We start from the raw sequence: 11,347 nt of genomic DNA on the forward strand, positions 1-11,347 counted from the left end.
AATATAAAAAAGAAATCGCGCGGCGGGGAGGCCGGGGCCGAATTTTCGGAGCCCACAGTTTGTGACGGCTTTCTTATTGTTTTTTAAAGCAGTTTTTTTAGTACAAAAATTAAAAAATTTTAACTATAAAGCTGCTTTAAGAAGCAGTAAAAAAGTCGTCACAAATGAAACCTAAGACTTCTGAGAGGTTGTGTTATGTCTTCCATGACTATCCCATGATTGAAAATGTTATTTATGTGATTGATTAATATTTCGTGCCAATAAAATAAGTACCTGAGACACTTCCTATGCTGAGGTCTATCAGGAAGGCTTACTTAAATGCTTGTAAATGATTTTATGACAGAAGATCTATCTTTTACAAATTTTCAAATATCTTTAGAAGGCCGCTCTCAAGACTACTTTATTTTATTCCTGTCATTTAAACTTTATGGTCTCTGACTCTCTGGTTTTGGTTTTTTTTCATTGATTGAATGCTTTTAAGTGAGGTATTGTATGTTCTGTACCAGACATTCTCTGTCAATTTCACATGAATGAATATGTTTTTTTTCTCTCTTTGTGGCGACTTTTCTGTTCAAATTCTTTGGCGCTTCCTTATTGTGATCAGCACATGTGTTTACTGGAATCTTGCTAAAGCAATGATGGTATGCAGGTTGATAAAATATTTGGTCCAGGAAATCAGTATGTTACAGCTGCAAAAATGATTCTCCAAGTACGTTTCATATTTTTCTAAGTCTTATGTTAGCATCAACACTTAAAGCTCTTTCGATGATACATATTGCATCAATATGTGCTTTTCTTTTATTTTCTTTTCCTTTTTTTTGTAATGATGGCTATGATTCTTTGAAACGCTTGATAAAAACTTGATTTAATGTGCCAACTTCAAAAACCAAATTTATGTTATTATCTTTCAGACATAAATTTACTTATATATATAGTAGAGGGAGGGAAAAGTTTGAATCGGGAGTTTGAAATTAGGGAATTATGGATTAAATAGTAAGAGTTGTTTAGGGTTAGGGTTATGCATGTTTTATGGCAGGTTTTCGGAGTTCTTGTCTTGGTGTCTTGGGCCCTAGATTTATCTTGGAATTGGGAGAGAAGATCCTCCTCTCGAGTTGAGGATCAATTGTATCTTGTTCTGTTTCTTCATTTAGTTGATTTCCTTCAATCAAAGGTGTTGTTTTGCTGAAATTTTTCATCCGAATCTTGTTCGTTTGCTGTATTCATCTCTCTCGTTAGGGATTACTTGTATTTCTCAAGTATTTCCTAACACCTTCCTCTTATTTATGCAAAATGTGTCAATCTTTTATGTTTTGATGAAAATGATATGTGATTTAAAAGAATGGGTAAAACAATGAAATAACTTGGTTCGTTTAATTTCTGGTGCAATAGAAATCACATAATCTAGCCTGCAATGATCATTCAGAAGCAGACCCTCTAATGGAAACAACTAGCAGCTACTATTGATCCAAATAAATGAAGAAAGAAAACTAAGTTTTGTGTGATGAATTCCTAACAAAAGAAAATCAACTATAAGAGATGAGATCATATAAAGCTTCACAGTTGAACAAGCATGAACTTAACATCCAAAGAGATCAATATTCAGTGTCTAGTTTGGTGAGACTTACCTAATAATAACAAAAGGCTGAAAATTTCAAATATAAGTCCCACAAATTCGTTTCTTTTTTGGAATCTGAAAATAGGCTGCAAAATACCTTAGCATCTTATTGTTAAGTCAAGAACGTACCTTGACAGAAACTGACATTCTGTATGCTGAAATTTTATATCGTGCTTTACAATGACCTCATGACAGTCTTCGTAGCAGGTTAGAGACTCTTTTTCCATTGTACAAGACGTTGGATTGACCCTGTATTGATTATCTTATACAATCAACTTAGATAAGTGAACATCCGATATTCTGTTGGATTTGATAAAGATCGACTTAGCCAAATCTTCTAAACGTAAAACTGATAAAATCCAAAAATCATCACTGCATATTGAAGACATGAAATAATGACTTAACACAACTATCTTGTATTTCTCTATTTAAATTTTGATCTCCACAACTCTTGCCATGTATGAGAAAAGAAAAGGAAAAAAGATAATTGTTTTGTCCTAGTTATTTCTTTGCTTTCCCTTACTGCATAGCCCAAGGAATTTAGGTGCATCTACCTCTTTGCTTAGGAGCTTCTGCTCACTATAATGCATATATACTTACCAAATCTTTGGGTCTGCTTTAATTTTCTAAATATGCAGTAATCTAAAGCTGATTGATGTTGCTTTGATTTGATGGGGGAGTGTTTACATTAGCTTTGTTCATTCTAGTTGGACCATGTTTAGTGAGGTGTTCTCCTAGACATTTTATTCATAATCTTATTTTAAATATTGTCTTCCTCTACTAAATAAGACATGCCTAAATCCCTTCTTCCCTCAACAAAATGGATGTGTGAAAAATTTAGAAAGTATAAATTAATAATTAATTATATTAGTGGAATGATTGAAGTGACATCTATTGAAGTTAAGTTAGTTCACAATAGACTTGAATGATTTGTATGTATATAATGAAATATAGAAAATGCACATTAGACTAATAGATAAAATTATAATCAGAGTTATGAAGGAAAAAGGGGTAGAGCTAAGGCAACATGGATAAGAGTTATTCAAAATGATTTGTGAAGAATAAGTTTAACATCTCATGAAACTTTAAGAATGAATGTATTGAAAATGAGGATGCATAAAGGCGACCCCAGATAGTTAGAATAAGATTAATGGCCTTGATGATAAGTAGGGGTGTCAATATTTGACACGACTCGACGACCCGAACCCGAATTGGGTCGGGTTAGGGTTAGGGATTTTGACTCGTTTGTAAATTCGGGTCTAGTAAACTCGAAATTAACTTGGTTTGACCCGTTTTTAACTGATTTAGGAGGGTTTTAGAAGATTGTTATGAAATAAGTAAATGATATTTCTAAAAAATAATAAATCATGTTGCCCAAATTGAATTAAGCCTTGCTTATTTTAAATTGATTGAAGTAAATCTTACCTTAATTCGATTTAGGTTTAAATAAATCAAATTAAATAAAAATATTTTAGTAAAACATACCCAACGGGTCGGGTTTGGGTCCGAAAAATCAACCTGTTTGTAAAAATGGGTTGGGTTAAAAAGTGTCGGGTCAGATTCGGGTTCAACCTGAACCCGACCCTAAACCCGGTTTTGACAGCATTAATGATAAGTTCAACAATCTTATTTTCTTTCTTTCTTCTGCAATCATTTTTTCTCCAGTTCTTTGTCATACTTATCACTAGGGTTGGCAAGTCAGCTGCTTTACTTTAATTTGATGGAATATTCAAGACTTATTACTTTGCCCTCCCTACTTTTAGAAAGTGGGTTTTGAGATTCTCCTTTTGTTTCCTTTCATGCAGAACAGTGAAGCGATGGTTTCCATAGACATGCCTGCTGGTCCTTCAGAAGTTTTAGTCATCGCTGACAAGTATGCCAACCCAGTTCATGTAGCTGCAGACCTACTATCACAGGTCTCTACTGGTAGTTTTTCTTGAAGGAACTTGCTTCCACACTACCATTGCTGATCAACTTGTCTTTTTCAGGCAGAACACGGGCCTGACAGTCAGGTGGTTCTTGTCATTGCCGGAGATGGTGTGGATATTGCTGCCATTGAGGCTGAAATCAATAAACAATGTGCAGGCCTTCCCAGAGGCCAATTTGCTTCAAAAGCACTTGATCACAGCTTTATTGTTTTTGCTCTTGATATTGCTGAGGTAACTAAGCAGTTTGTTATAAAGATCAAGTCAAGTCAACTTCACCGGCAGTCACCCTTTTAGTGGGGGCCCCAAAGCGCCGACTGCGGGTACAGTGGCGTGGGTGGCCTGGTAGGTCGGCCGGGTAAACCCCGCCAAACACGCTCGGTGAAGCCTGACGTGGCAGCGGACGTTTCTCGTAACCGAAAAAAAAAAAAGTCAACTTCACCCAATTTTATGCTCAAATTTCTACTGTTTTTTTTTTTTTTTTTTCAGGCAATTTCCTTCTCAAACTTGTATGCTCCTGAGCACTTGATCATAAATGTTAAACATGCAGAGAAGTGGGAAGGTTTGATTGAGAATGCCGGTAAACTACCCATCACTACAATTATGGTTTCGTTTGGGACAACTTTTTTTACTGTTTCTTAAAGCAGCTTCTAGTATAAAAATTTAAACTTTTGTACTAAAAAATTGTTCTAAAAAGCATTAAGAAAGCCGTCCCAAATGAAGCCTATATTTAATTCTCAATGACTCGAAGTAAAACTTGCAATTTTAGGATGATCATGAAAGGAATTACTTATGAAGAGCACTAAATGTTATGTTTCAGGTTCTGTATTTTTGGGGCAATGGAGTCCAGAGAGCATTGGCGACTATGCTAGCGGGACAAATCATGTCCTCCCTACCTACGGGTATGCAAAAATGTACAGTGGGGTGTCATTGGACTCCTTCCTTAAATACATCACTGTCCAATCCCTTACAGAGGAAGGGCTGAGGAGTCTGGGTCCTTATGTGGCCAAGATGGCAGATGTGGAAGGACTTGAGGCCCATAAGAGGGCTGTCACCCTCAGGCTTCAGAGCATGGAAGTTCCCATTCCATTGTAGCTGGTCTCTCTTCAGCGGCCATTAATGCTTCATTTGGGACGATATTTTTACTATTTTTTAAGCTGTTTTTTAGTATGAAAATTAAATTTTTGTACTAGAAAACTGATTTAAGAAGCAGAAAGAAAGCTATCCCAAACATAGCCTAGAACTCCAGGTTTGAGTTGTAAGTTTTTTTGTCTCATATGTTTGAAACTTCATTGATTCTGCATTTTACAAGACTTTCTCTGGCTACATTGAAGTTGCATTAGTGAGACACTGGAAATTATTCAAGTAACTTTTTTGCCTCAATTTTTTTTTTATGAAAAACAAAGTCTTCCCCTACAGTTTCATTCGATTTTCTGCTAAAATACTTTTCATGCGATTTCATGAGCAGCTGAAGCTTCTGCTAAAATACGAAATGGCTGAAAAGAAGGAATTTGTAATACTGAACCAAAACTGTTAGGTTAAGGCTAATATTTTTTATGATGAGCTTGATGAAAAGCTTCACTGGGCAATTAAGAGGAGGAAAGCTTTTGATGGTTGCAGTTAGGAACAATCATGTTTGTTTCATCCAGGTTTGATCAAAAGTGCTGAGAAATTGAGATTTTTTTTCTTGCTAGTAGAGGGAATTCGAATCCAGTGATAATCTGAATTTTTTTATTCATAAATAACCAAAGCACATGCCAGTTGCTCTTAACAAATTAAATAACTAGAGTACAAAACTTACAAGATCCAAATGAAAGATTTCGATGGGTTTCTTGTTTCCTTTAACGTAAAAGAAATAATAAAACAAAGACTCCAGACCAAAGGAAAGAAAAGCCAAACCTTGGCATAACAATTCTTCCAGACTCTGCGAGCGATCAAGTGATGGAGGTTGCGATTTGCGAGATACTGTGAAGTACAAATTGACATCGACCTCTTGAATCGAATGAGATTGGGAAGAAGAGGGCTGCGAAGATGAAGGCGGCGATGTCTTGAATGTCAAATTTGAGAGGGAAGAATAGATTTGAGAATCGTGAAATTAAGTGAGCCAGCAGTTGCAAATTACAAATTGATGGGATGGTCAAAGACGCTTGGGATTGATAAAATTAAGGCAAAATGAATTTCTTGGGGGGAAGGGCCATAAAATATCCAAAATACCTCTCTATTATATTATTATTATTTTAAGACCAACCTGATTACCTAATGTCAACTGCTACTTCAATTCATGGACAGTGTGGGACAAAACCTTTTCATAAATCTTTTAATACACAAGCTTTTCCTTTGAAATCCCTGGTAAGGAATGAACTAGAATATATGCGGCGGTAGAGTTGAAAATTTTCGTCTGAGTGTTGTACGAATATCTAGCACAAACAAACAGAAGATAAAAGAACATCAGGATTTTTACGTGGAAAACCCAAAAAAGAGCAAAAACAACGGGGCCATGCCCAGTTGAAAAGTTCCACTAGTGTAGTTTGAGATACAAAAGGCTGATTCATCCAACAAGTAAGGATGATCAGATTATAATGAGTTTCTTTTGTATTGAAATTCAGTTATAAAGTCGAGCAGAGTTCCGGCGTCACTCGGGCGTCCGATGGGATTCTGGCGTCGTTCTGACGACGGGAAGAACTCCGACGGTAATCGAGGAGGAGCTATTCTCTCCTCTCCTTCTCTTCTCTTCTTCTTCTCTTCTTCTTTCTTGGGGGTCCCGTCTTATGATAAATGAGGGGTCTATTTATAGTTTTTTTGGAGTGGCATAGCCCGTAAATAGGTGTGAGATCAAGGGCAAATAGGGAGTGGCCGAATGGACGGCTGATATTGAATCCTTCGATCACGCACCGTTCGTTGGACATTTGAAGGCCTTAGTGATGTCGGAATTTGGCTATATTGGGCTCGTTGGATTCGTCTCGTCGAGCCGTTCGATTTGACTATAATCTCGTTAAAATCGGAGACCGTTTGGTGACTCAAATTGTGGTACGAGCTTTCCAACAGCAATTCGGGCGCTTGATTTGGGCTCTTTTGGGCTTGGATTGAGTTGAATTTGCTGTCGTTGGGTTCGTATTTCCGAGACGCTCAGATTGACTATAAGCTCGCTGAAATCGGAGTTCAGATGCTCCCGGATTTAATTTTTGAAGTTTCCAACTTGATTTTTGCACAGAGATTCGTGCTGATCAAGATAATTTTATGATGATGCATCAACAACAATCTCATGTATTTCGAAGACAAAAATTCGAAAATGAAATAAAAGAATTGAAGTCAAAATTAATTAATTTGGATTTGACAAATTAGGGGCTACATATGGCCTTATTTTATATTTGAAAATTTTAATTGTACATCTCATATAATCAAACAGATATAATTAACAAATCTTATCTCAAATTATAAGTATATAACCTAAAATAGGTAAATTGCTCATGCTGAGTTCGAGTCAACCAATATGCTTAAAAAAGATTAATCTCATGGGTCAATTTGATCAGATTGAAGAAATTAATGGCAACATTTGGGCTTATTTTATATCATAAAAATATTAATGTATATCTCATGTAATTAAAGAGATATAATTAGAATATTTTTTTCTTATGATAAGATTTTATTATTTATGTATGTATTTATCTTTTAATATAACTTCTTTATATAATTTTTTACTCTAGTCTCATTCACAAATAGGTGTTCAGAAATCAAGCTTAGGAGCACAATTTATTATCTAAAGTTGTTTACTTTTGAGCAATAAAAATATTATAAAACTCCTTTATTTAGATTCTCTTGTGAGTAAGATTTGTATATTGCTCAGAGAAATATTTGAATTAACAATAGGAGTTTTATTTTAATTAAAAAGTTTATTCAACAAAATATGTTGAATATATATAATAGCGTATTATTTTAGAATTTGATAGAAATAGTGAAGTAACCAAATATCAAAATTGATATAACTTCAATAGTTTTTAGAAATATGGATATAGGAGGTTATTTTACCAAGTAGCCCACCACTTGTGTCATTACTAACAAAAAAAATAAATTAATAGATAGATTTTCTTAACAACCTTTTTGTACCATTTTCTTAACCTTTTGCTATTATTTGTTTCGATTTGGTTAAGGTTTTGTTTGTGATAGTTTTCTGACTACTTTCTAAGGCTTCGTTTGGGACGGCTTTCTTACTGTTTTCTAAAGCAGCTACCTAGAATCAAAATTTCTAGTTCAAGAACTTTTTATACTAGAAATCTATTTTAAAAAGCAATAAGAAAGCTATTCTAAATGAAGCATAAATTAATTTTTTAGTATAAAAATTTTTGTACTAAAGAATTCCTTAAAAATAATAAAAAAGTTGTTCCAAATGAAGCCTAAAAGACATGATCTATCTAATCACAGACATTATAAAATGCTAGATAATATTTATTTCAAGATACCATATTCTTTTTTTTTTCAATATTTTTAAAAACACGATATATTATATTTAAATGCTAAACTCATATATTTGATTAGCTTATTTTTAATTCATGATTTAAAAAAAAAATAAAGACCTTTATTATTATTATGAAGAAAAAATATTAATATTTGAAGATAATTGCATCAAATTTAAAAATTATATGTGAACTTATTTAAAAAAAAAAATTCATAAAAATTTAGATGAAAAAAAAAATGAAGGCATCCATAATAGTTTTGAAAGCAAAATAAAATTTGAGTACATGACATTTGACTTATGGCTATCTAAAATCACAAAGAAATAAAGTATTAAAAATGCATGATATTATAAGGGATTCTAATGAAGAATACCAAAATTTTCTTTATTCAAATCTTTTTTAATATTATCATGGCAACCTACCTTCCTCTACATCAACCTTCAATGAGGAATAATCTATTAATGTATTTGTGGACTACTCATTAGAGCTGTAAATCCTCTCGAACTAGTTTAATCTTTGGTTCAAGTATGGTTCGAGCCAAGATTTGTGGTTTGACCCAAGGTGCAAAGTGGCTGACATGATCTCTACTAACCCCTTCTTCTGCGATGAGCTCGATGTCATCACTTCCGATCCCATCCTTACGAATATCGAACGTCATCCAGAGACTAATCATAATGCGTCACATCAGTACTTCCTCGTTCGGTATCGTTGATATGACGCATTCTAGTTGGTCTCCACAAAACGTTCTGCATCCGATCTCCACACAGAAAAATTAGACATTAATTTTTCCATTAATACGATTGATAGAGTGTAAGAAATAAGAATGTTCACACCTCTTTTTTTATATCTTTAATTGAGATTTATCTATAAACCTTGCTTAGTCGTTAAAATAACCTCAAAATGATAAGGAAAAAAAATTACTAGGGATAAAGTGATTCCTTATTGGGAATATTTTAGTTCCAAAAGTATTTTACAAATTATTTATTTTTAAAAAATATATAATATGAATATTAGTTCAAAGAGACGCAGTATATTTTGAGGGATAAAAAATCAAAGTCCTAAATATCTATAATTCTATTTTATAGGATAAAAATTTTGAATTCTTTTTAAGAATGACAAGTGGCGGCTAATTAAGGAATAATCATTTTTACCTATTCCTAAAATATTATCAATATCAAAATATTTTAATATAAATATATGATTTTTTCTTGAGCGTTATAATTTATGACATACTCAGTAATACAAGTCGAATAGTTTATTCTACCGAACGTCAGCATATATGTCATATTTGAGACTCGTTCACAGGAACAATTATTATGTCATCTGACTGGACGTAGAGTTACGTTCGGACGCCAATAACATGTCGTCACGTGCTCTTGCTTTTTACTGCGCGGCCCGATGTCTTGACCCTGACTGGAACCCGGGAATGCTATGTTCGCGATTTTCTCGGTATTGCTCGGTATTGCTAGGTATTGTTTTGCAAAAATGAGAAATACCGCTCTGTGAAGACCAATACCATGCAATAACCGAGTTGTACCGAGTTTTTCTACAACTTAGTACAACTCGGTAGAACTCGGTATTTGCTCGGTATTGCTAGGTATTTGCTCGGTATTGGTTATTGCCGAGCAAAATCGACCAATACCGAGCAATCTTGGGTCCGTTCCGGGTTGGGATGTCGGGGCACTCGGTAAATAATGAAAACGCGTGGCGCCATTCTACTGGCAGTCGAACGTAGAGTTGCGTATGTTCACCGGACCAAATAAAAGTTCCGTTCACAGAACATGTCAAAAATAATTATAACGGTCTTTATTTGCAAAAAAAATGAAAAAAAAGGGGGTCAAATGACAGATTATTAAAAAATTATTAAAAATAGGCTAAATTATAAAAATACCACGTTTTATATGAAAATACTAAAAAAAAAACATATTTAATAATTAATTTAAAAAGTAGGGAAAACTGAAATGAGAAATCCGGTTTCTTAAGAAACTAAATTTTCTACTCTGATCTCTCACACTTCTGAATTCCGCTCGTGATATCCTACTCCGATTCCACACCCGTCATAATTCCTACCTCCCAATTTATTTTTTGGAATTATGGAATTATGTTCATTAAAATTTTATTGAATCTATTTTTATCAATTTCTAATTTTTATTATATGTTTATATGATAATTATATATTATTCTTTGATTCTATAATTAATTAAGTGATTAAGTTATTTATACAAATGATGTGAGAATAGAAAATATTAGATCAGATATCTCCATACTTTTTTTATAAAAATGGAATGATTTGTTAAATTAGTACTAATATAAATTATATTGACATATATATTTTCGGATTATGTAACATATATTATAAAATAAGTCTTTTTTCTTAATGTTTGCAACTAATTAGTATGGTAAGTGCATTTAAAATATTTTTTTAGTACTAAAAAAATATTAATTAGGCGATTTATATATAAACTGAAGCTCTATCATGCTTCATATTTAATTTGAGGAAAATTTAATCATTCTGTTTTTATTTTTCATTGCTCTTAGTTGACCAAAATTTTATTTAGGAATAATTATTATTAAATTTTAATTTGTTTTTATTTGTGTAGTAAGTGAAATTTATCAAAATTCAAATATAATACAATTTTTTGTTAAGATGAGCTTGTGGACCTTACAATTTTATAGGCAATCTGAAAGAATAGGCTATTATGATATGCATGACATGTTAATGCAGAATGAATGAGACATTATAAGGATCCTATGCTCTTAATGAGATTTTTGGACAAAGGAATCCAATATCCACAGCAAGTACACATTAATTAATTTTTACATAGGAATATAATTTTCATAGCAAGTACACACTAAAATCATAGTTTAAAATTTTATTTAAAATATAACAAATTATATGCATAATTAGTATAAATTATTCATTAATTAATTTACTATATTTTTATTTTAACTAAATATACAAATATAACTAAATTTGTAACTAATAAACTATCATAATTTTGTCAAAATAAATTATTACTCATATAATAAACTAAAAATAATTATTATTCATTTCAATCTTAATTAAAATATTTTTGAAGTAACTTCTTCGCCTCCTTCGAGGAAGTTTCTTCCTGCTGGACCCGAAATCCCACATCGTCGCCGTTCGTCTGTTTGATCGGAATTAACGACCATGATGAGAGCTTGCTCATTGCAAAGGTAGCCATCTTTCTTCCATTCGCGCACTTCTTCGGCCAAATCCTGTATCCAAAAGACTCGAAAGATATTGTAATTTTCGAAAGGGGCCACGTGCCATCACCGTTGTTTTTCCCAAAAATAAAAAATAAATAAAATAAGGGAATGGGAGCCGCATATCC

General features: G+C 33.0%; 1 protein-coding gene across 3 annotated transcripts in view; it reads left to right on the plus strand.

The window, feature by feature from the left end:
• Positions 1–4,932, plus strand: part of LOC110109940 (histidinol dehydrogenase, chloroplastic) — a 17,222-nt gene extending 12,290 nt beyond the window's left edge. For all 3 annotated transcript variants that reach the window (XM_020841172.2, XM_028699107.1, XM_020841178.2), the window contains 5 exons: positions 650–709; positions 3,421–3,531; positions 3,604–3,774; positions 4,030–4,120; positions 4,361–4,932. In XM_020841172.2, the coding sequence (XP_020696831.1) occupies positions 650–709; positions 3,421–3,531; positions 3,604–3,774; positions 4,030–4,120; positions 4,361–4,635 (708 nt within the window). In that variant the 3' untranslated portion in view covers positions 4,636–4,932. The remainder of the gene's footprint in view (positions 1–649; positions 710–3,420; positions 3,532–3,603; positions 3,775–4,029; positions 4,121–4,360) is intronic.
• Positions 4,933–11,347: the final 6,415 nt, after the last annotated feature.

The sequence above is a fragment of the Dendrobium catenatum genome, unplaced genomic scaffold, assembly GCF_001605985.2.
Source record: "Dendrobium catenatum unplaced genomic scaffold, ASM160598v2 fragScaff_scaffold_1220, whole genome shotgun sequence".
Lineage (NCBI taxonomy): Eukaryota > Viridiplantae > Streptophyta > Magnoliopsida > Asparagales > Orchidaceae > Dendrobium > Dendrobium catenatum.